The sequence below is a fragment of the Camponotus floridanus genome, unplaced genomic scaffold, assembly GCF_003227725.1.
Source record: "Camponotus floridanus strain SB8 unplaced genomic scaffold, Cflo_v7.5 scaffold18, whole genome shotgun sequence".
NCBI lineage: Eukaryota > Metazoa > Arthropoda > Insecta > Hymenoptera > Formicidae > Camponotus > Camponotus floridanus.
The window spans coordinates 2,124,524-2,150,843 of record NW_020229303.1 but is presented as its reverse complement, the minus strand read 5'-3'; the positions used below and the strand labels follow the sequence as shown (position 1 = coordinate 2,150,843).

Here is a 26,320-nt window from a genome sequence, read left to right as displayed (position 1 = left end):
ATTTGTTTAAAATTTGCAAAAGTTTAGATACAGAGGAAATATTTGGTCCAATAATATTATACAAGTACTAACTGATTAAAAAGATATTAAATATAATTTAATAAAGTTAGTCATGTATCTGTCACAAAGTGAAATTCTCTGCCAAAAGTTAATCGTTTCGATTAACAAAATTCGGAATATTTTAGTAAAAACGCAATAAATATTAAAAAATATATCTTTGCACTGTTAAGATCAAATTGTAATATTCCACACAATTTCTTAATTTATAAAAAATTTATAAAACTATACATATAATAAACGTAGAAAATTATGACGGTTAAGAATATAATTTAATGATTGTTTATATTAATGATTGTTTATATTGCGCTAATATTAATTAATTGTAATATTAATACATAACAAGTCCTGATACGGAAGAATGCGGGTTTGATCATTGACCTGAAGCACTATTTTAATCTGTATTTAACACAAGACAAACACCCTGAAGTACCCAATGTGAGATATGTTCCGGAGTCGTCAAATCGGCCTCGAATACTAAACCAACACCGAGGGCATTTCGTCGATTTAATGTAGTATATACGGGGGTTTTAAACGTATTCTGCAACAAAAAAATAATTAATTATTTTAATTATTTATTTTTAAAATAATAATTTTTAAATAATAATTATTTTTAAAAAATAATTATTTACTTTAATTCAATTTAATCATTTTTCATAAGAATTATAAATTAAAATCGTGACATTTTTGCTACTCGAATTTTTCAATTCAATATCATGATAAATAGCATACTGTTTTGAATACCTGTAATTTCAGTCTATGAACCTCAGTAGGTATGATAGTTAATATTGGCAGCTCCTCTATCAAAACTTTCGGATGCGATTTTTTCAAACGACGCTCCTCGACGTCCCATCTGGCGCCTTCCAAGTATAATCCGTACACATAACATCCCTATTTATTAAAGTGCATATATAGCAGAATAATTGACATTATTGTTTATAATAAAACACGATAGAATAAGACGAACAAAAATCGAATTTACCTGATCGGGTCTTTCTTCCACATCGTCAGGTCTGAAGAAGCTCGATACCGTCGTGTAAATGACGGAACGATCAAGAGGCCAGCTGTTCTTGCGACAAGCTATCTGAATCAAAGCCGCCAGGTAAGTTTCTGGCACGTGCAATCCAGACAACCAAAGTACCACGGGCTCGTTCGCACCAGACTAAAGATGAAGGAAAATATCATTAATCAAGATAGAATGAATCGATATTTTGTGCGCTCAACCGCTTACCCAATTAGTATATTGGTCTATTCTTTTATGAAAGTGGTCCATCCAACCCGCAAGATTCTTTCGAGTGTCCGGCGCGAATTTGGCCCATTCTTTGGGTAGAGTACCATTATAAAGTGCCACGGAAATGTTTTCCAGTGTAGTGTCCATCCCGATTTCGCCGGCGATGGCCTAAAATTAAAGGTGGAGCATTTTTTTGGATACCAAATCGCACGATAAATTCAGCAAAGCTAGAGAAAAAGTTAAAAGTGTATTATAAAGTGTAAAAGAAAAATACAAGATAAATCTATAAAATAAAAATACAATATAATCTGTAAAGTAAAAATAAATAACAATACAATAAAAATACATCTGTAAAATAAAAATACGATATAAATCTATTAAATAAAAAAATTAATGCAATAATAAAATGGAATTTATAAAAAAGTAAAATATTTAGTGGGACGTATCGCTATATTTATAAGTTTATGATGGATCATAACTTATTAAATCTTAAAGATTTATTGCGCGACCTTCCTCAGTTGATTCAATGTCCTCGTTATCGTTTCTATTAATTTGTTGAATCTTTCTAATTCTTGAAATAAGACAATTGCGGTAGGCGTTACGGTCACACCGAAATTTCTCTTGACCTTGTTAATATCATATGGTACGGGCATCTTGGCTGAGATCTCTTTCGCTATGTTATCTATGAATTCATCTTTGCTGACACCGGTGATGCTGATCGCTAAAAATTTAATACATGACATGTCATGATTTATCGAAAAATGTAATGAGCTCTTTAATATGCGACTTACACTTTTTATCCAAGCGAGCTACGAACAATCATTAATTATAAAAATAAAAATTGATATTTCTGCTAAAAGATAAATGAAATATACAGGGTAATTCATTTTAATCTCAACAGGCAAATATTTTGAAAAATATGCAAGATATGAAAAAATGTTTCAGACAAAAGTTGTATGGTTTCAAGAGGGACATAAAATGATGTCATTAATTTGATTTTAAATAGTTACTTGAAGATCACGTGAAGATCACTCTCAATTTTTTAAATAAAACTCTATTTTTTATTACATATTCTTGTCGCTTATCTCGAGAGCTTTCCAAAACACTATAATTAAGTTAGTTTTCATTAAGTACTTTCCGAGTTATGAGGCTTGAAATCGTTTCTTAATTTTACATAAACTATAAAAGATTGTAAAATATTCATTTTTCGATTATCTCACCTTAATACTTTTATGTGCAAAATAATGAGAGGAATCAATTGGTTTACAACACTATAATTAAGTTAGATTTCTGTATTAATAATCAAATCTGTATTAATAAACTGTTAATGATCTGTATTAATAAACAAATTTCTGGCTAGTTTGGTCGACTACACATTTTTTTCAACGATCCTTGGATTATCTGACTAGCGACATAAAGTTATTTTATAAATTTTAAGTTAGATTTCATTAAGTACTTATGAGGCTTGAAAATAATAAGAGGAATTAATTGGTGTAAAGAAAACACATAATTAATTTAAAAAAAATATGTAATTGTTAATTGCAAATTACATATTTTTATTCGAAACAACTATGTGTTTTCTTTACACCAATTAATTCCTCTCATTATTTTGTACATAAAAGTATAAATATAATTTTTGTTTGAAACATTTTTTCGTATCTCGGATATTTTTCAAAATATTTGCCTGTTAAGATTAAAATGAATCACCCTGCATAACTTTTATACACAAAATAATAAGTGATAAAAATATGACTCGTTATTAATTCGAATCACATAACATTAAAGTAAAATTAATAATTATCATGAGTAATATCTTAAATAAAATACTTTAAATAAAGTATCTTATTTAAAGTATTACTTTTTAATCAGTTATTATTATTTGTAATAATAAATGATTAAAAAGTAATTATAAATATTTTAAAATGCTTTAAATAAAATATTTTAAAATATTTCTAATAATACAAGTAATAATAAATGATTAAAATTTATAAATGCTGTAAATACATAATATATAAGACAAGGAAAAATGATATAGTATTCGCACCGGTTTGTGGTTGAAGTTCAATGAGATGCCTCCACATTCTTTTGACCGCTTGCGTAAAATATCCGATCTCGGCATTCGGATGCAATCCAAATACTTCCGGAGTGTTCACGAGAGGAAGCTCCTCGATGAATCGCAAATAATCATCGCGATCTCCTTCCGGAGGTATCACATAGCTGACGGCATCCTTGTAAAAGTAGAACGGTTGAAACTCGTCGAACAGAAAATCACCGAAATATTCGTCCATGTAAGTGTAAGAGACGCGACGATCATAGCTGTCCATTATCCTTCCGCCGTACATTACCTAAATTATTTTTTATCTAAATTATTTTCAAACGCGAAAGGCAAAAATTTATTATTTAAAGGTGCAAATTTATTTAAAAAATATTTCAAATAATAATAAAAGATGCCGAAATTGAAAAAGATCTTTAAAAGGAGATTTAGATCGAGTGTAGTTACCTCTCCAATTAAATACTTGAGGCTGTTCCACGGTACGTTAGACTCCTTTGTTGTCAGTGCTTTTGTTAAATAAGCATCCAGAATGGTGGTGCATACGTTAAAATCTGATTCGTTGAAATCATACTTTATATTCCACCCAATTTTGCCGTATCTTCTTCTCTCCTACGATGTTTTTTTAAGTATTTTTTAAATAAAAATTCTATTACGTTATTAATTAAATGTATCAACTTTTTGAAATTCACCTGGATAACAGCGTGATAGAAGGCTAGAATGTAAATTAAGTGCTTGTAAAGAAAATGGGAACAAGTTTCCAAAGTCTGTGGTCGCATGTTGAAATACGTGCTTTGCAAGTTTAGTTTCAACCCGCTCGGTGGTTCCGTTACCACTGCAAACAATTTGTTCTAGACTACCATGCATGACAACGAGGTATACTTCATTATACCTTTCAGTGATTGTTGCAGTATTCCGATTGGAAAATTAGGAATAGGCTCCGTGGTGAGCCACAGGCGAAAGTCGGGATGAGGCTTTCCTATGTTTTCCACGACCTTCTCTAGATCTTTTGTGAAGGACAATAGTAGGTGGCAATTCTGGAGCATCAGCCACTGACCTCTCGTCATCGCTACATCCAACAATTCCATCGCGATCTGTTATATAAAGACGGTCTGTTATATAAAATCTGTTACATAAAAGAGATGTATTTTTTACATAAAATAACTTTTCAAAAATAACTTTAAGACGCAGGACATTAAACATGGATCCTAAATGCTCATCATTTATCGTTACTTTATTACAGGGTTAACAAAAAACTTGTTTTTTTTTATTTCAAACAAAAAACATTGTTTTTTTGTTTAGAACAATGTTTTTTATTTTATTTGTGTTTTTAAGTAAAGTAAAAAAAAACATGTTTCAAACAAAAAAAGCATGTTTTAAACAAGCAAAAAATACTTAATAGCTTTGATCTGTGTAAATATTTAAATTTTTCGCTAGCGTTAAACTGTAAAACGTTGCCAAAATTGACAACGCTATTAAAAATATAAATAATAAAATAAAAATGATAAGATGGGTATTATTTTAGCAGAATATTTATTTTTGGATATTAAATAACAATCAATACAATAAAGATTACTTAGAAGATTTTGACTGACTTTACATTTTACATTTATCATTTTAAATTAATAGTACATAACTCATAGCAGGTCGGTAGTTCTAAAAAAAAGTTCTAGTTAATAATATTTAATATATAATACTTTGATTCCTTTCCTATTCTTATTAAGTAGCCTCATGCTTAACTCTCAACATAAATAAAAGAAAAATAATTCTAAATAAAAGAAAAAACCTTAATTCTTCTTTTTAAAAGAAGAACTTTTTTTTAGAACTACTGACTTGCTATGAATTATGTACTATTAATTTAAAATGCTAAAATGTAAAATGTAAAGTCAGTCAATATTTTCTATGTAATCTTTATTATATTGATTGTTATTTAATATCCAAAAATAAATATTCTGCTAAAATAATACCCATCTTATCATTTTTATTTTAATATTTATATTTTTATATCTATATGTTATATATATAGATAATATATAGATAATATATATGTTATATATATAGATAATATATAGATAATATATATATACATAAATATAGATAAAAAACTAAAAACACTAAAACAAAAACTTTTTTGTAACATACACTTATACAAAACAAAAACTTTTTTGCAATATACACATTTATTAGTTTTTGTTTATTTTTAATTTTTTTTACAATTTCTTTTCCAAATAATCATATATTTTATTTGCGATATTTTAAACGGTTCTAAACAATAGTTTAAAACAGTTTAAAACAAAAATGTTTAAAACAGCGGACACGTTAAACAAGTTTTAATCAAACAGTTTTAAACACATTGTTTAAAACATGCCAACCCTGCTTTATTATGATCCAGTCATTATATGTATAATAAATCTTATATATCTGATTACAAATGCGTTATCCCACCTTGTTTTGACTTTGACCAAGCGAGAGATATCTAAACTTTCCACCGCCACAGCCGTATCGATCGGCCAGCTTCATCAGCTCCGAAGTAGGATCCGAGCCCAGGCTCAAAAGAAAGATTACAGGCATGGTAGGCGTACTCTCCTCGAAAATCATATCGAAACTCATATGAGGCGGTGTGATATACTGTTCACCCATGATATCGATAATATAATTAATGATGCCACAGTAAACGCGATCTACGCGGAAGCAGCGTATCAGCATCAGTTTCTCAAAGGGTGTCAATCGCGTGTTATAATCGCATGGGAGTTTGTCCGATTCTGGCGTGTCCGAATCATACCACTAAAACGAGTTTCGATTAGTCGATTAATTATCACACATTTCAAGAGGATTTTTATTTATTGTAAAATTTGTATTTCATGCACAATTCAAATTATTCGAATATAATTCAAATTATTTGAATATAATTCAAATAATTCAAATCTAATTCAAATTAATCGAATATAATTCAAATTATTCAAATCTAATTCAAATTAATCGAATATAATTCAAATTATTCGAAGATATTTATTCAAATTTTCTTGTGTTTTTAAAATTTTGAAAATATGTTGTTTTTAATCTTGAATCTGAATAAAAAATTCTGCTTGCATGCTGATGATTATTTTCTATTATTATCTAGCCATAAAAAATAAAATAAAATAATTTAAATAATCTTTGTTTGGAATGTCTACCTGCTTCCATTCGTCCTCGCAATCCCGCAATTCTTCTGGCAGCTGCTTGAATTTGTCTGGGAAATCGCTCGCCAGTGTAAGAACATCTTCCCAGCCCGATTGCGGCAACCATCTGGTGGGATTCACTTGGGGCGATTTCTCCAAGGCCATGCTACCTTTGATGAAGAAGTCCAACTGCTTCTGATTCACGTTATCCACGCTTCTTTCTATTCTCACGCAAATTTGCAGGGAGAAGAGTAATTTGTGCCTCTCAAAAATGCTCGTACAACCGTAATCATACACGTTCTTTGTCAACATCGGAATAATATTCTGCAATCGTTTGACGAGCACTGGATCCGGCAGCGATCTCTTGAGTGAATGGATAAACACTTCGACGTAGCTGATCAGAGAATACTGGTACATGGCGTTCACGGTAGCCATATCGGCTAATACTGAAAACAGGATAGCTCCTCGTTCTGCCACCGGACGATAGCCTTCGCGAAGTTTGTCTATGTCAGCCGAGGTGACCTCCGCGAGGAACAGCTTCGTCATCACCTCGTTAGCTCTAGACTTGATGTTCTCCAGAGTCTCGATCAGGTCGATGTTGTCCAGCATGTTGCCTTGATCAGCGGCGATTTCGCGCAGAAGACTGTCCTCCAATTGTTGCAGCAAATTCTTGTTCTCGCTCGTTTCCAGAATCAACGTCTCCCGTTGCTCCTCGATATCCGGCCTTTCGACTCTCACGACAACTGATAAGAGTTGGTTTTCCAAGCCCTGAAGAGACGTGTCTTAGGAGACTTTATTGTGTAAAATTTGATGTTGGAATATATCGACAAAATCTTTAAAAGTTATAGAAATATTCATATATTATTTTTAAATGCAATATAATAATATAATTATAATATAACAATAATTATAACATAAATATATATTATATTTATAATTTGATATTAACGTAACTATGTATTATACAGGGTGTCTGAAAACTTTTCGCAGTCCCGAAGTGTGAAGGTAGATTGGCTCAAATTAAGAAGGAAGGTCCTCTACTGTTTTACGATATTCGCAATAATTAACGAAAAATTAATTAAACAAGATTGGCCAATGCGCGTGGCGGCGACGGAAGGCGGTCTCACTGTAACATAATGACGGCGCGTGCTAAAGCAGTGATTGGAGAGAGGACCTTCCTTCTTAATTTGAGCAAATCTACCTTTACACTTCGGGACTGCGAAAAGTTTTCAGATTCGGTATAATTAAATTGAACTCACTGCTGTGGTAACCATATAATTGATAACAATCGCTTTGGCATACACGGCTGCATCCAACATCGGATTGGTCATTCTGGTTGTCAAATATACACGAAATCTTGGATCATAATCTATCTCCTTATCACCGAGAATGACAAAAGTTCGTCCTGCAACGACTGCAACAAATTAATTTAATGAAGTCAAATTAATTTCTATATTTCAACGAATTGCGATTACGATTCTCTTGAATTGTGCGACTTACTTTGAATATTTTTTGATAAAACGTTGTTCAAGATGGGGTCGATCTCGTCGACATCCTGCACAAGTACTGGTAAACCATATTGGATCGCCAGTTCTATTTGCTTCAGGAAATCCGTGTCTGTAAAGGAGAGGATCTTCAGATTCTTCTTCTGCTCTCTCTTCTTGATCCAATTCAGCGCTTGTTGCTGTGGATCGATGCAAAACGGAAATCTGGATGCTTTCATGGTCAATATGCCATTTTGCACGGACAGCTCGTCCGGTGGAAGACCTTCCGAGTTCCAGCTTCAAGTTGCATAAATATTAGAGAGACTTATCAATTTTCTTTAGCTAAAGTTTTAATTATACGAATACATTTATTAGATGGAATAAAGTAACTGCATCTGCGAGCAATTATTCTTCCTCTTTTATTGTTGATTAAGAAATTTAGTTGTATTTCTATAAAATTTCTATAAAATTTTTATTTTGATTCATATGTTAATATATGCTGAAAACTCGATCAAATAACAAGAAATTAATGATATTTCCTTTAATTAATAGATGCATTTACTTCACAATTAAATGCTCTTACGTGCTAATTTCAACGTCATCGCTCAGTTGGGTTTCGAGCTTAAAGGGCATCGACAGAGGTAGGTCTTTTTCCAAAATGCTTCTCTTCCAGTCGCTGTACATTTCATTCCTGAATTCGTAGGAAAACGGACCACTATAGGCGAGGAATGCCGCTCCAAACAAGCAATTTCCGGTAATCTTCTCTAAATCATCGTGCAAACCCACTAGATCCTTTTGCCAACGTTCGTTCTCGGAAGACAATCCAGAAATAAGCTTATCGGCGGCCAACAGGCGTCGCTGCAGCAGATCTGTCTCGTCCTGCAGTTTCTGTCGTTCGGTCATCGCTATGTCGTATTTCGCATTCAGCTCCTCGATCGTTTTTTCTAATCGTTTTAACTCTCGTTCTTCTTTTTCTAACGCACGTCTAATTTTTTGGGACTCTGTTTCGAGCATTTGGACTCTATCCATCTTCGGCTTCACCTGAAACAGTGAATCGGAATTTATTGTTATCGGTATGAATTTAATATTTCTAAGTCTTAGAAAATTAAGAAGAGATGAACTTACGAAATTAGATAACTACCTCTTTATAAACGGCGCAATAATCCAAAACAGCGAGGACAAATTTGTACAAGCCGTATCCTGCTTTGCTGATGACCTGCATTTGATCTAGTTTGTCCGTCTTCTTCAAGTGCGTTTGAACTGCTTGCTGCTGTTTTATAGTGATTTGATCACAGTTCATTTCCTGCAAGCTCCTCACGAATCCCGGGTCGCTCATCATTCCTTTAGCTCCTTTCCAGGACACATCCTTGACACCACAAAGCATCGCGACGCATTCCGAAACGATTTGCACCGGTTCGGGTGGCGTCACAAAAGATCTGAATTATCATCATCAGTTATTTAGCAAATTTCAAGCTTGTCTTTGTTCCTCTTATTTAAGTCTTTTATTTAAGCGTCTTTCTCGCTTCAAGCTTTTCCAATTCATATCATTAAATATCTCATAAGAATTCCTTTTTTTTTAAATTGATTCTAGTCACCTGATCTCCGTGATATCAGCTTTGTCGAGTTCGCCCAGTGCGAGTCTGGCCGCGTCGAGAGCCGGTTGAGCCTCGGCTAATGTCTTCTTGGCCTCTGTTTCCTCCTTGGTGATCATCTTTTTCTTGTCCTCGATTTCTTTCCTTTTCTCCTCGCTCAGGTTCTTCTTCTCCATCGCGATATCCGTGCTTTCGCCGATGGACGCGAGCAACTGCTCACAGTTCTTCGTTTGGTCGGCCACTTTGGTCCTTTGCACGGCCAGAATTTTGTTCAGTTCAATCAGAGTCACGGAAGCCTCTGCGATTTTCTGCAATCCTGACGGAAATACTTATTGGGGAAGAAATATCTATTCCATATGAAATCGCGTCTTTTTTTATTTTAAGAGAAGAAATAATTTCTTGAAAATGAATTTGAAAGATTTAAAGTATCATTAACCTTGTTATACAGGGTGTCTGAAAACTTTTCGCGATCCCGAAGTGTGAAGGTAGATTGGCTCAAATTAAGAAGGAAGGTCCTCTACTGTTTGGCGATATTTGTAATAATTAACGAAAAATTAATTAAAGAAGATCAGCCAATGCGTGTGGCTAGAAATGCGCGGCGGCAAAGGCTCCTCCCCTACCCAATCACTGCTTCACCGCGCGCCGCCATTATGTTACAATGAGACCGCCTTCGCCGCGCACTTCTAGCCACGCGCATTGGCCTATCTTCTTTAATTAATTTTTCTTTAATTATTGCAAATATCGCTAAACAGTAGAGGACCTTCTTTCTTAATTTGAGCCAATCTACCTTCACACTTCAGTACCGCGAAAAGTTTTCAGACACTCTATATTACATGTTATTAATAAAAAAATAGATATAATTAGAAATAATTTGTAAGAAAATTAAGCAGTTACCTCCGGAAAGACGCGCGCGGTGTGAATTTATAAAGTTTTTCTTCTCCGTCAGTAGTTTGAGGTAAGTGTTGATGAAATCCAGGAAATGTCTCGGCGTAACGTAATTTCGTCTCCTCAGCTTCGTCGCGAAGTCTACCGTGTATTGTAATACTGATGTGTGTACATACACGATGTGATTTACAATTGCCTCCCTGTGTTCCTGTGGCACGATCGGATTCTGGAAGAAAGAGTCTCACTTCGTTAAATGTTCCCTCGTTTATTCGTGCAGTCACTTACGTCTCTGAGGAGAACGTTCGCCACGGCAACCAAGGCCTGTTGCGGCCACGGAGACATCCAATCCACGGTGGTGTTGTTGATCAAACCCGGATAATTGCGGCATCGTATTCGCAAAGCGTCGCCCGATGGGCTCATCGCCAGCGCTATTCGCAGATTCGCGATGCACGTCTTGACAAAGTACGACCAGACGCTCTTTCTGGAATCAGGAATAAATTGTTAAATAAATACTCTTCAAAAAAAATTAAATCGGAGATTCAAGAATAGATAACAAGAAATTAAAATCACTTTGCGATGTCGAAACCGGCCATAACCGCCGCGTCTCTGCAGGAAGTGACAATCGCATCCCTCTCTTCGTCGTTGAAGAGAGCCGGCACGGAACTTGTCAGCATGTTGTTCACCAGCTCGAGGAAGCCCTCGTCCTTAATGTGAGCGCACGTAAACATGAACACGACTCTTTTGTTCTCCACGCCGACCATGTTGTACAGACTCTTCATGTCCTCGCGGAAGAACATCTCGTTGTAACCGCGACTCAGGACGATCTGGAAGAGCTGATAACCGGCGGCGAAGGACGCTAATTTTATCACGGATTTTTTACCACTGCCACCGGTACCAACGATAAGCACGTGTCCTCGGTGCATCCGAAGTGCACGGTGCACTCTGGTAAGGTGCTCGAGCGCGTCGTTAAAGAGAACCATGTGTAGCTTGGCTCTGGTCCTTTCGTTATATTCATCGAAAATCTGCGAATGGTGCGAGATTTTCAAGAATATAGAATTTTGTCTTTATAAACGTTGCAATCGAATTATATCAGATACACAGTGTTTGCTGGTATCTAGATAAAATTATCTAGATAATCATCTAGATAAAGAAATGGATCATCTTTATCTTTAACTAGATGAAGAAATACAAAGTATCTTTATCTTTATCTTACAATTAGATGAAAAATATATGTTATCTTATCTAAAAATTGTCTAAGATGACATTTTCATTATGCAAAAAGTTTTCCAAAAATCTAAAGCAAGCTTCTAAAAATCTATCTAAAATGTCTAAAATATATTTTTTATATTATTATTATTAATACAGGGTGTCCCAAAACTCATAATCAATCTTCCAAAGATAGATTCCTGGGATCATCCGAAGACGATTTTTCCTCAAAGAAAATGTCGAGGCACTAATTTTCGAATTATAAGTAATTGAAAATAAGGGGTTTTTCGTAAATTAAGCCTTGTAGAAATAAAATATTAACAAAACCACATTCTTCGATTAATTTTAAATAGAGTTTACTTTAGTTGAGTTTTAATTTAAGACTTAATTGCAAAGATATATGATGACAAAAATCGGGAACATGCAAAAAATAATGGCCTTCATCGACATTTTCGCTGAGGAAAAATCGTTTCCAAACGATCCCAGGAATCTGTCTTTGATAAATTGATTATGAATTTTGGGACACCCTGTATATAATAAATATATTATTATTATATTATTATAAATATATTATAAATATATTATAAATATATTATAAATATAAATTAATAAATAAATATTTATCATATCATTTATATACCTTTTTACTATTATTTAAATATTCTTTAGAAAAAGAGAAAGAATATGTGTTTATGATGTTAATATCCCATTTATAATCTGCGTCACATTTTTTACAAATATTTATAGTCTTCTAAAATAAACAAAATTATCTAGATTACCGCAATAATTATCTCATCTTTCATCTAGATTAAGTAAAAGCAAAATCATCTTTAATCATCTAAGATAAATTTACGGATCTTTATCTTTATCTAGATAATTTTGAAATTATCTACAGCAAACACTGCAGATACATATAGAAAAATAGTTGGGAAAAAGAAATTAAATTAAATCAATTAAATCAATTAAATTAAATTTGAAATAAAAGAACGAACTTCCAAGAACAAGCTGTAGACCGCTTCGTAGTCTAGCAGATCCTCGTAAAATCTAGGCTCGTCCTCGTTGCAAGCGTTTCTGAAATCGCCATAAAGCATCGGGTCTCGTAAACTATACTGAATCACTTCTGGCTCTAATTCCCAATAATTCTGTATCTTCTCCTTTAACTGATCGATGATCAAACTTTCATCCTAGAAAGGCGAAACTGTTTACAAGTGAAGTTTTAATCAATGGAAAGAGAATAAAAGGCTTATTACTTGGACGCTAATGAGACGATCGCACATAACTCTGGTGATCTCGTTCCTCCAGAGTCTAACGAATTGTTTTACGCTAGGATAGAAGTTAGAATGACTCTGAAGCAGACCAGCCATGATCCTCGAAAGGTCACGCATGTTGAAAATATAATGGAACTTGGACGGCGTTGGTAGGAGTTCTTTTCTAACTGTCTGAATAGCATTATATGTTGTTGTTTTTTTATCATGATAAATGATAATGATAATGATCATGATAAATAATTGTTGCAAAATTACCTCGTAAAGTTCCAACATCAATTGCACGAGTCCGTTTGCGATAGATTGTACTTCTTCAGGAAACGTTTGCAGGTGACCGGACAAGATACTGGTGTAAATATAATTGAGAGTCTCGCTCGATGGGAAAGTCACATTGTAAACTGAGAACATCGAGATAAATCGCGGATCGACTTCGTTCCTGCCGCCACCAGGCTCTCCCATGGCAGCTAAATAATCTATTTCGTAAAAAGATTTAATGTCAATTGAAGATTTGATAACATGGTTAAAATGTTACATAATTAATAACGTAGCATATGGTAAAAAATTATAAAATTTTTAATATTATAAAATAATAAATAATAAATAATAATATTAAAATAATAAATAATATATATAATATAATAAAAATAATAAAATAATAAATAATAATATAATAAAATAATAAAAAAAATTATGTTTTATTAAATCACTGAAGAGAAACTTGGCTTAAAATTGTGCAAAGAAACGATATTATACTCACAAATGTCTTTCATATATTTCCAGGTCAGATCGCGTCCGCGATCGTAAAAGCCACCTCTTTCGAAGAGCAATTTAAGAAAAGCAATGGGTTGCTGGGTTCCATAAGTGTCCACAATTGGCATGTTCATGTCGTCGATGAAGACGACTAATTTTTTTCCGGGCGGCGGTCCAAATATTTCTCTCGATCTTTTCTCCACTACCGATTCGATATTCCTCTGCACGTCCATCGAAGTGGTTCTCGATGAGAAGTTAAGTAGGAGCTGCTCCTACTTGGCATTATCATAGGTTGTAAAAAATGTAGTCAATTATTACATACAATAATAAATAATATATAAAAAGATTTTCTAGACACATATCTTATAATTCACATATATTATATTTTATTGAAAAATATTATTATATTATTATTATTATTATATTATTATTATTATATTATTATTATATTATTATTATATTATTATTATATTGTTATTATATTATTATTATATTATTGTTATATAATTATGAGATTATTGTTATATTATTATTATATTATTATTATATTATTGTTAAATATTATTATTATTTAAATCAATATCATTATATATTATATCGTTATATCATTATTTGAATAATTTATTTGAATAATTAAATTTGAATTTATCGTTACAATATTGTTTCCTCACTCACGTATTTGTCGGGTTGCAAGTTTCTCAGAAACTCATGAATTATGGCCGTTTTCGAGGTGCCAGTTTCTCCGATCAATAATACCGGTCTCTGCAGATTGTTCATAAGATCCACAAACCACGTAGTACGCAAAGTGTCGATAGTTTGCACCAGGATATCCGTAAAGAATTTTTGTCTATCATGGAGATATGTCGGTACCAACCATTTCCACGCCATCCAAACTTTCCTCTTCACATCCAATACATAATCGTACATAGTTGGAAATGATACGGGTATATATCCTAGCGTAACACACACATAGACATAAACATTTATTTTCTAAATTCAAAATAATAAAAGATGCGTGCACAAAAAATGATTGAAATTTAATAATTAATTTAAATAAATTAATTTAAATTAATTGTCATATTTTCTTGATATTTGTTATCTTTGTTTCGTAATTTTGGCTGAACTTACTAGTGGTTGCCAGCTTGATAGGTGTATCTTGGACTAGTATAAGTCCAGAAATTTTCTTTATGTATTCATCGAATTTGAGGCGCGCGTCGTCGACAATAGACGCGCCAAAGGACCAATAACACGCTTGAATGTACATCGCCTCCAGGAGTTCTTCTTTTGCCGTTAGCGAACTATCCTCTTTTTCTTGAGGGACTTCCGTGGATTTTTTATCCACCGATTCGTCTTTCAATAATGACAGCAAGCCATCAAACACGTAGCAGAGTTGAATTACCTTGAAAAAGCAAACGCCGAATGCGTAAAGCATCATTAGTAACGTACGGTAAAAAATGAATATGTATAATAAATAGAATTCTAAAACAAGTTTCATCCTTTAAGCTACAAATACGGATTAATCAATAGTCGATTAGCAAATCTAGTGGTTACCATATTGAGGTCAGTTTGTGGTATGATCATCCGAAGCGGTTCGATTGCCTGAAGGCCTAGCATTCCTTCGATAATGAGCTTGAGCGAACCGTGTACGTATTTGTCGCACATTCCGCGAAAAAAATCTTGGTCTGCTTTGCTCTTGGCTTGTATCCATTTGTCCATATATGGCTGATATCTTAGGTTCTTCGGGTCAACGTAAACCATACCTGCTCTCGACACTGTCGCAGGTGAGGCGTATTGCAAGTCGCCTACCTTGAGCATAGAAAACAAATAATTATCCAAATAAACATATTTAGCTCATACAATTTTTTTAGATTTATCGTATGTGTTTAATAAAAATAATTTATATAAAATTAATTTATATAAAATAAATATAATTTATATAAAATAAATATAATTTATATAAAATATAATATAATTTATATAAATAAAATAAAATATAATATAATTTATATAAAATAAATAATTATGTCTATGATAGAAAATAAAACATGTAATTATTCTCGCAACAATTTATCTCAAAATTAACTTAATATTAAATCATCATTAAAATTTACGCTATTGTTTTAAAAATAGTCGTAAAAATAATTATGCGAATAATATTGTTAGATAAATTTTTCCAAATTAAAATTATCTCTCACCATATATTCAATATCTACATTAAGTTACCTCGAAGAGCAGACTGCAATGATTCTGCATTTTGATTCTCTCTTGATTAGCCAGAGTCAGCAACTTGTTGTCATCCATAACCGAGTTCATGTTTTCGACCCATAATGCATCGACGTCACCATCGAAGAGTATATATTTGCGTTCGTCCTTGCCAGAATCTAAGGGTCGGTTGATTTCGCGAAAGATGCTGCTCAAGAGGCCGTCCGTCCAATCACGCGTCGTAGGCTCTAATGTTCCGTACAATTCAATGACGGTGCAAGCCTTCAATTTGAAGAACATAATGATTTAAGGAGCAGCAAAAATTAATTCTATAATCGTTACAATTAATTTTCACCTACTTTGGGATTCAGAATGTACAGTTTCGTGGGTTTCCCGAGACGCGTCTGTGCCTTGCATAGCGTTTCGATTATTACCGTCTTACCGCCACCAGTAGGGCCAATGAGCATCGTTGAATGCCTGGTCATCATCACTTCGTATAATTGAATGACTTTGTCAACCTAAATGCGACCGTTAATTTATTAATTTAAAAGTTTGCAATAAAAAATTATATTTTTACGATAATAAAATACGTATAAATATATGCATTTACTTGCTCAGGCAAGACGATGTATCCATGCACTTCCAGTACTGCCTCAACCGCCTCATTAAAGTCTGGATAATGCACTCTGGGGCAATCCAAATCCGGAAAGAGATCCTTAATCAAATCCAGAAAGAGCGGCACGTCATCGTACACGAACTTTGGTAAATTCATGTCTCTGAGAGCTCTCATCAGGACAACGTTCTCGGGTAAATCATCGGAAATTCTTTTTAGCTGACCGGCCATGATGAGGACGGACTTGAGGGCCCTCAAGCCAAAGTCATAGTGCGTCTGTTTGCTCAGCTGCTCGCTCGCGAGCTTATAGAGAACTGTCATTTTCTTGGCGAGCTGCTTCGCCATCAGAAAACCGGCGCTGAAGAGCTTAATCTGACAGATCAGTTCGTTGTCCGGTACTACGCAGACCACCGGTCTGAAGAAGGCCTTGACGGATTCCGGTAGCTCCGTACGACCGGCATATCCTGGATTCATGGTGATGAAAATTCCCACTTTCGAGTCCAGCACGATGTCTTGGCCTTCGAACTTTCGGAGAACGTTATGTTTTATAATAGAAATATAATAGGAATGCGACAGGAATTTATATTATATAATCAAGTAATTAATATAATATAAGTAATTAATATTTAAAATTAATTAATATATTATATTATATTAATGAAGAAATTATTTAGAATTAATTTGATATAAAATATTATATATTAGAAATTATATTAGAATTAATTAATACATTATATTAATTGTATAATTAAGAAATTATTTATATAATTAAAAAATAAAGAAATAAAAAATTGACATAATTAAATTTTCTAAATATATATTTATAAAAGCTGATAAATAATATATGGACTGAGAAATAATATATGGACTTAAATTAAATTTCGAGGAAAATCAAGATAAAATATCGCGAATTATATAACTTCTAATATTATAAAATTATTTCCATAATTTTATAATAAAATTATGGAAATAATTTTATAATATTAGATAAGCAGCTAGAACTTCCTCGAACGGTTCTTCTTCTTCAAATGGTTGTATAAACTTATAAATAATTTTTTTTATAATTACGTTTTAGGTTTCTATTATTCTTGGGATTTTACGCTTTTAATATTCATGAGTGTGTACCGTAAATCTTTGAGCTTTAACTTGTAATGCCGAACGTATAGTTTGCAACTGGGTCGAGATAACCGAGAGAACAGAGGTATCGATACGATTGAATTCGTCGAAGCAACCCCATGCCCCGCATTGAGCCAGACCACCTAGAGTCTTGCCGATCGCAATAAAATCCATCCCTTCTCCACAATTAGTGACAACACATAAGAGACCCAGGACTTTCGCTAAATCCTTGACTGTCTCAGTCTTGCCGGTTCCAGCAGGACCTTAAAATTAAAAATCAAGATAACCTTATTGGCACGAAATAACTATATATTTAAAAAATACATTAAATGCAAATTGAACTTTCAAAAAATAAATAAAGAATTATAATTATTAATAATAAATATTAATAATAATAATTTATAATAAAAATTAAAAAAAGGAATTAAACATCGGATAATTTTCAAAAATTTTAGCACAATTTTTGTGCTAAATGTAATTAAATTTAGAGTGAAAAAAATAAATAAAGAATTATAATTAAAAATTAAAAAAAGGAATTATCCAATGTTTAATTCCTTTTTTTAATTTTTAATTATAATTCTTTATTTATTTTTTTCACTCTAAATTTAGTTACATTTAGAATAAATGAAAAGCCATTATATTTATGCTCGGGAAATTTGTAACTGTGTCACGTGCTTCACATACCCGCTGGAGAACCGCCTAAGTGCATCGAAAGAGCTTGCGTGATTGTGAGATATATCCTGTCTGTCAGAGGCGTAATAACCAATCTGCCATTAAGGCCCATGTACTCGTAACCGTATTCGAAAGTGCCTGTACATTGATTCATCCATACATTATCCAGATCATGAACCCAGTAAAATCTGCATGTGTGCAAAAATAATTAGACTACAAAATCATCGCGTAGAAAATGATGTTAATCAAATATTTATTAATAATAAATATATTTATTAATATTAAATATATTTGTCAGTCTTATTTAATATATTTATAAAGAGATTCTCTTTCTCTCTCTCTGTCTTTATTAAGAGATGTACTACCTCAATTGACTTTCCCATTCAAATTCCGTGGGATCTATAATGCTGTCCCTAACAAAGTTCTCGATAATGTCCCGAATGTGCACGTCGATTGTTAGAACCATGTCAATCTTCTTTCTATCGTTGCTCGTGAGCGTATCACTACCCATTAATGTCACCACTTCGTTTAATTGGTCGTTGAGTTGTTGTAAATACTATACACAAGTAATATATTAATTTATTCGAACTAAAAAGATTTTTCTACAACAATCATTGCATTCGGAGACCGACCGAAGACACCATCCGACACTTCCAACACACTTTACAAAAATGCGTAACGTCAAATAACTATAAGCTCGATCTAACGTCCAATTTTAGTTAAAATTTATTAATATTGGCTGAAGAGACAAAAGTAATTGTCGAAACGTCCCAATGCGTTTTTTTATATTTTTTTTTATGTTTTGTTATATTTTTATTTCTAGATTTGTATGTTTCCATCTTAGATTTATCACGCTTTGATTTCAATAAATAAAAATTATATTTCAACATCCATTTGTTTAAATTGCTCGTATAAGCCTAGATTAATTCTTATAATTGTTTAAAAAGATTTTATTTATGATTTTCCACATTACCTCCTTCATAGCCCGTTTATTCCCCTGGGATATCTTATCGAAAACATTTTCGACCTTCGCGGTCCACCATATCTGATTGGCTGTGAGAACCATCATTCCTTGAAATTCAAGTAGCCATTCCGTTCTCGGTCTTCGTTCCTGCGTTTACGATTATCGTTTTCATAAAAAAAAATCGTAAAAATTATAATATGATTTATCAAGAAATTTTGATTTTTCAGTTAATTATCACATACTTTTTTTATATAAATATAATCATTTTCTCCGAATGATATAATATGTTAAAGATGTGCAATAATTTAACATAAACCTTGCCATAATTGTAGACCGCTTTCTTCGTCAAGTATCGATTCGATCTCTTCATTTCCTCGAGAGCAAGACCCATCCAGATTTCAATGTTCTGTTCTGTAGTCACGGGATTCCTAAATTCCATAATTTCCCTCTCGCAAGATATGAGAGCCGTCACCATCAGTCTGTCTGAGCTGTCAGGCACCAGTTTGAACTTATCGAGATTATCGAACATCTTTCCAACATGTTCCTGGATGATAGTGGGATTACTGTTACCGAGAATGCTCAGCAGTTCATCGTCGCTTATAAAGTTGAATCTCGGGAATACAATGCGTTTGCTGCGCAGGTATTCCGTAAGAGATTTTTGGCACTTCTCGAGGATCGCAATCATGGCTTCGAATTCATCTTTTCGGCCTAAACAATTATAAATATATATATAACAATTTAGTACATAATCTACCTGATTTTTTAAAATCTATGCTGAGATTTTATTTTAATTTAATTCTTCTATATAATTAATTTGCGCGAATGTAAATTTCACAAATACCATAAATCGTGCAACATTCTAAGACATTGCGTCTCTTCGACGTGTCAGTCATGATCTTCTTGAAGGCTTGATCAATGTCGTCAAATCTTTTCGTTTCATCCGGTAACTGAAGCCGGATGTCGCCGCCCACGAAGATGCCCTCGAGATATAGCCACTTTCGCTGCAGTTCCACCCACACCTCTAGAACTTCGGAGATCGTGTGCATCGTGTGTTCCCATTTCTGAACGACGTTGAGAAACGGTCCGATAAATTGCGAAGCCGCCATGCTGTGCACGGTCAGCATGTTGTCCTCGAGTACCAGATTCAATTCGTCGAGTGGGCCAAGAATAAAACCACGATCCTCCATACCTGAATATAATCAACGATCGCAGAATTCTGTGTAATTGATTTATATAATTATAATAAGATAATATAATTATATAATTTATTTATTATTAATTTATGTTATATATAATATTATTTATTATTATTTAATAATTTATTTAATTTATATTAATATTTAATTTTAAAATTTAATTATAATTAATATTATTTATTATTATTTATTATTATTCATTATTCATGATTCATGATTCATTATTCATTATTCATTATTCATTATTTATTATTTATTTAATTTATATTAATATTTAATTTTAAAATTTAATTATAATTAATATTATTTATTATTATTTATTATTATTCATTATTCATTATTCATTATTCATTATTCATTATTCATTATTCATTATTCATTATTCATTATTCATTATTCATTATTCATTATTCATTATTCATTATTCATTATTCATTATTCATTATTCATTATTCATTATTCATTATTCATTATTCATTATTCATTATTCATTATTCTATTCATTATTCATTATTCATTATTCATTATTCATTATTCATTATTCATTATTCATTATTCATTATTCATTATTCATTATTCATTATTCATTATTCATTATTCATTATTCATTATTCATTATTCATTATTCATTATTCATTATTCATTATTCATTATTCATTATTCATTATTCATTATTCATTATTCATTTTATTTTCATTATTCATTATTCATTATTCATTATTCATTATTCATTATTCATTATTCATTATTCATTATTCATTATTCATTATTCATTATTCAATATTCATTATTCATTATTCATTATTCATTATTCATTATTCATTATTCATTATTCATTATTTATTATTTTTTATTTATTTATATATTATATATAATAATTGAACATAATTTATTTGCTAAATAACTGATATACCTTTATAGTGTTTCACGAGATTGAATTCCATAGACTTCCATACTTCCCCCACTTCTTTCACGCCTCTTTCTATCGCAAGCTCCTTCACGGCATTCATTACAATATCTTGAGCGATGTCTTGATACTTTCCTAGCTCCATAGCGAACATATTTTCTAAGGTAAATCTGGAATAATTCAATAATTGTATTCGTATTTTTCATATTTTCAAATTAACAATGCAACGTGATTTAAAAAACTTACCCCTCTATCGTAAAACATTTTCGTTGCGTCATTTTTGTATTAAAAAGTGTCTCTATATATTATTAATTATACTTCTAAAAATTAATTAAACTCGTCAACGCACTCACGAATAAGTTTACACCGTTAATGAATTTTAATCGACTATGTCAAGAGAATCTATAAAAAAATGAACACACATAAAAAGTTCAAAAAAATTATGAAATAATATATGCATCATAGATCAGTCCACTTTTACCAGAAAAATTAAATAATATCCTTGCACCTATTTTAACATACAATATACATCTTAAAAATTAGCATATTTTACTACATATATATAAATATTAAAAAAATACATGGATATAACGGATATATACGAAATTCGTAAATATTACAATAAATTGTACATTATATAGTAATAAATAAATAATACATACATAAATAAATATTTAAAATACTATAATAAAATATACAAAATGCACTCTTATTTTTATCGCTACAACACGTGTAAGTAATGCAACAATCATCCATATTCGTGATTAATTCTTCACAAAAATCGCACTCTATCGTTCAAAAGCACCTGTATAATAATAATAATCGCTTAATTATTCATCATCCGCACACCTGTCCGGGTCCATATCGAAATATTGTCCGGTTCTTTTCATCAGCTCTTGCCAGTGTCTCTCGCGCATAGCCTCGTTCTTCAGCTCGATGAAGAGCGGCACTGAATTCTTGAAGTTTTTCATATTGGCGTTCAAGGCACGGCCGACGTTCATATCTCTGATGGACTTGGGCAGTTGTCGGAGCTCTCTCATGAAGTGTTCCATACCCTCGATGAGCTGCTGGGGATTCAAGTTCACCCAGAGAGTCTTCGCCCAGATCTCTCGTGCGTTACTCTGCTTTTTATAGAGATCATATAACATCTCCATGTTCTCGTATTCTGTCTTGACTTTCAGAAAAACTGAATAATCGGTAGGCGGCAGATCGAACAGGGTCTCGTACTTTATTAGATTCGAGCGTCTTTCTTCGTATTTGTTGATCAGTTTACCATATTCCTATAAATAAGCGAAAGGAAACTAAATACCATGGCTGGCAATTATGATTTTGTTCTCATCAAAGTTATTCAATCCTCCCGAAAAAAATGGAGAAAAGACAAGAATTCAGAATTTTAGATGTTTTTCAAAGGAATGCAATTATGTTATTTTTTTAACATACATCCATTTTCTTCAGTCCAAGCTCTAGGTCATCCCCGGTGCTTCCGGGACCATGCGTCTCAAAATCTTCGGCAAATTTCCCAGTTTCACCTAAGAACTGTCGAATTTGATCCTCAATCATTTCGGCAAATTTTTCGATGGTGCTTTCCAGGGTCGAGGCTCTATAAAACGCTCCAAGATACAAGGATTCCCATTTACGTTGTAATTCGTACGCCATCGCTTCGTCCGATGGAGAGAACGCAATCGCATGAGTGCGCATTGTGCGAAAACATTCCTGATAAGACAGGTATTGCACTTCAGCTTGGATCGCCATATTTCTCACGTCGGTGATCGCTTGCATGATCGACATGAAACGATCCAATCCGGTAACCACCAGCTCGATCTCGCTGCGAAAGATCTCGATCTGAGCTTTTAACTGATTCATAGCCTGGACAGTATCGGACAGAAGATAATTCCCTAAAACCTGTTTCCACTCTTTCGCTTGACTCTCGATGCTCGATAAGAGCGGTGTCAAGTTGAGCCTTTGAAAAGAAAAAAGGTTTACATTAAAACAGAAATTTGAAAAAAATTTTGAAAAAATAGAGATAATAATTTAAGAAGCCAAATTTACATACAAAATCAATTTTGAAAGAGGAAGAGAGTATAAATAAAGAGAATTTATTATTACAGCATGAATTTTTCAAAGGACTATTATCATTAATAATACAGGCCTGCAAAAAGAGGGTCAAAATTTCTTTTTAAGATGCAATAGTGATTTTTGACGTAATTTTGTGCGCTGAATCCGAATCTAGCCGCCGAATTTGCGTAGCACGTCAGGTTTTTGAGTTATTTGTAGTTGAATAGCCCAAAAATCGCTATTTTGGCCAATTTCATGAATTTATTGTGAGTAAACCAAATTTTTTGAAATATTTCTGTCAATGGCATCGTATAGTACTCACCTTCATCTTTCGAATCCACTTTCGATTACCGCCGCACGATTTTTTTTCGCTCAGATATACAAGTCATAAGACTGGTCGTGCATAGGGATCTAATAAGCCATTCTAAATCAACCGTGCCACCTCTTTATTTCACTACGAATCAAAATTAGGATAAAAATATACATTTTTAAACCTTCCGTCATCTTTTGAAAAATGGCGCATCCAATATGGCGAATAGAATCACAATAAAAAGGCATAAAATTTAGAAAAATTTATCAAAATGTGTAACAACTGTATTAGATATTTCTTTACAATACTTTTTTGGACAACCGAACCTGAGATATGTCAGTCTTTTCAACTTTCAACATCATGGATCTACCATATTAATGTCTATATAAATTTTCTTACAACGTCATACTTATATATCTCAGCGAAGAAAAATCGTGCGGCGGTAATCGAAAGTGGATTTGAAAGGCGAAAGTGAGTATTATACGATGCCATTGGCAGAAATATTTCAAAAAATTTGGTTTCCTCGCAATAAATTCATGAAATTGGCCAAAATAGCGATTTTTGAGCCATTCAATTACAAATTACTCAAAAACGTGACGTGCTACGCAAATTCGGCGGCCAGATTCGAATTCAGCTCACAAAATTACGTCGGAAATCACTATTGCATCTTAAAAAGAAAAACCTCGCAGGCCCCTGTGTAATTTTATGAAAATGTTACATTTTTATAGCAACATAAATTGCTGATACCGCTTTACCGTACACTGCTTATGTCGAAGTAAGATGACATATCTTCGAGTTCCTCCAAAATGCTTTCGTAAAACGTGAATTTTTCATCGTATTGTACAAGCGTGGGTTTCGTCGCCACGAATTTCTCACAAACGAGATTCTTATCAAACGACCATAAATTGCTGTATTTCTTCCATCTGTACAAATATCGGCAGCATTCCGTCGAAATTCTGTACGCCGTGTCCTGAACTATCTTTATGAGTTCATTAATTATCTGTAAATATTTAGCATATTTTTTTCATTATTTTCAAATTGAAAAAATAAACACTATATTATTTATAATTATAATTATTGGCTTAAATATTTATTTTGTCAAATTAATGTAAAGTATATTTTCCAACTCGTAAACTTTACTCAACCCGGACACTCATCACGTCCTCGAAGAAACTGAAAAGAATCAAATCCTCCGAAAATTCCTTTTTCTGTGGTTCACATTCCAAGCAAGTTCCATTCATCCATCTCGAGAATCCTTTTAATCTTTCCAATAGATCTCGCACGTCCTGACAGATGATGTTGTAGATCTCACCGGGTGACGGGCGTAATATTACCTCGGACGCTATCAATATCGCATCTACTTGAAAGATCGGCTTAGTTCTGTTTAACATTTTGTTCAGAACCTCCATGTTTCTTACCATGCACCTAGAAAATAAAAGATTTCTCAATAAAATAACGTACTTATTAATAGTAATGAATTTATTATGCTTATTAATAAGAGAGATTACATACATTATAAAAGCAGTGAAGATTTTCTTCTCATACTTTTCATACAAAAGTTGCATGGCCGGGCTTTTACCGGTGGCAGTACCTAGCACCAAACTTTCCAGTTTTATAAGCATCGGACTTATTGACTGGTATGCCTTTAATATCAACGATACCAGTTCGGATCTTCGATTTTTTATTTCCATAAAATAGGTCTGCAAAGATAAAAGAAATTAGATTAGAAATTAGAACCAACGAGTAATTTTATTTACGTAATATTTGTAAGCAGAAGAAATATTTGTTACTTATAAAGTACAATTATTTCTGATATTGCAAGTCACATTATTTATTTTTTAGTCTTTCATATCGAGTTTGATATTCAAATAACATAATTTATTTTTCTTTTCATTATTGCACAATTGAATATATCTATATTATTGTAAAAAAATTCGCCATATTAATCCAGAAAATATTTAATTTTTGTTTCCGAAAAAATATAATTCTATTTATTTAAATATACAGGGTGGACCAATGACTCTGTCCACCTGGAATATCTCCGTTATTTTTAGAGATACAAAAATTTTGTACTTATAAAAGTTGTACGGTACCAAGAGGACCGTAATATGCTACTAATAATTTTTCGATTATCTTACTTTAATGCTTGTATGTATAAAATAATGAGAGGAATCAATTGGTGTAAAGAAACCATACAGTTTTTTTAAGAAAAAATATGAAATTGTTAATTGCAAATTATATATTTTTTTTAAAAAAACAACTATTTTTTCTTTAAACCAATTGATTTCTCTCATTATTTTCTATATAAAAGTATTAAGGTAAAATAATAAAAAAATGAATATTTTACTAGATATTTTATGGTTTATGTAAAATTAAGAAATTATTTCAAGATTCGAAAAGTACGCAATGAAGAAATACTTTATTATAGTATTTTGGAAAGCTCTCGAGATAAGCTATAAGAATAGGTAATAAAAAATGGGGGGTTCCGTTTAAAAAAATTGGAGATGACCTTGAAATCTCTGAAGTGCTTCCACCTACAAAAAAATATTTAGTAGCATATTACGGCCCTCTTGGTATCATACAACTTTTATGCGTACAAAATTTTTG

At 32.4% G+C, this 26,320-nt stretch overlaps 1 protein-coding gene across 1 annotated transcript in view; it reads right to left on the bottom strand.

Moving 5' to 3' along the window:
- Nucleotides 1-386: 386 nt before the first annotated feature.
- The window catches only part of LOC105254257 (dynein heavy chain 10, axonemal), a 34,431-nt gene continuing 8,497 nt past the window's right edge, over nt 387-26,320 (bottom strand). The window contains exons 13-53 of the mRNA XM_025407620.1: nt 25,226-25,420; nt 24,859-25,138; nt 24,469-24,713; nt 22,789-23,308; nt 22,198-22,628; nt 21,355-21,518; nt 20,087-20,434; nt 19,562-19,953; nt 19,255-19,392; nt 18,647-18,837; nt 18,294-18,469; nt 17,619-17,872; nt 16,491-17,018; nt 16,240-16,398; nt 15,902-16,162; nt 15,230-15,484; nt 14,807-15,077; nt 14,354-14,631; nt 13,686-13,950; nt 13,179-13,401; nt 12,914-13,094; nt 12,656-12,847; nt 11,028-11,479; nt 10,743-10,938; nt 10,467-10,683; nt 9,576-9,888; nt 9,122-9,416; nt 8,564-9,021; nt 7,997-8,277; nt 7,756-7,910; nt 6,512-7,264; nt 5,784-6,122; nt 4,231-4,432; nt 4,031-4,173; nt 3,789-3,950; nt 3,333-3,633; nt 1,798-2,009; nt 1,289-1,456; nt 1,040-1,219; nt 802-948; nt 387-598 (exon numbers count right to left, since the gene is read on the bottom strand). Coding sequence (XP_025263405.1) covers nt 452-598; nt 802-948; nt 1,040-1,219; nt 1,289-1,456; nt 1,798-2,009; nt 3,333-3,633; nt 3,789-3,950; nt 4,031-4,173; nt 4,231-4,432; nt 5,784-6,122; nt 6,512-7,264; nt 7,756-7,910; nt 7,997-8,277; nt 8,564-9,021; nt 9,122-9,416; nt 9,576-9,888; nt 10,467-10,683; nt 10,743-10,938; nt 11,028-11,479; nt 12,656-12,847; nt 12,914-13,094; nt 13,179-13,401; nt 13,686-13,950; nt 14,354-14,631; nt 14,807-15,077; nt 15,230-15,484; nt 15,902-16,162; nt 16,240-16,398; nt 16,491-17,018; nt 17,619-17,872; nt 18,294-18,469; nt 18,647-18,837; nt 19,255-19,392; nt 19,562-19,953; nt 20,087-20,434; nt 21,355-21,518; nt 22,198-22,628; nt 22,789-23,308; nt 24,469-24,713; nt 24,859-25,138; nt 25,226-25,420 — 11,068 coding nt within the window. The 3' untranslated portion in view covers nt 387-451. The remainder of the gene's footprint in view (nt 599-801; nt 949-1,039; nt 1,220-1,288; nt 1,457-1,797; nt 2,010-3,332; nt 3,634-3,788; nt 3,951-4,030; nt 4,174-4,230; nt 4,433-5,783; nt 6,123-6,511; nt 7,265-7,755; nt 7,911-7,996; nt 8,278-8,563; nt 9,022-9,121; nt 9,417-9,575; nt 9,889-10,466; nt 10,684-10,742; nt 10,939-11,027; nt 11,480-12,655; nt 12,848-12,913; nt 13,095-13,178; nt 13,402-13,685; nt 13,951-14,353; nt 14,632-14,806; nt 15,078-15,229; nt 15,485-15,901; nt 16,163-16,239; nt 16,399-16,490; nt 17,019-17,618; nt 17,873-18,293; nt 18,470-18,646; nt 18,838-19,254; nt 19,393-19,561; nt 19,954-20,086; nt 20,435-21,354; nt 21,519-22,197; nt 22,629-22,788; nt 23,309-24,468; nt 24,714-24,858; nt 25,139-25,225; nt 25,421-26,320) is intronic.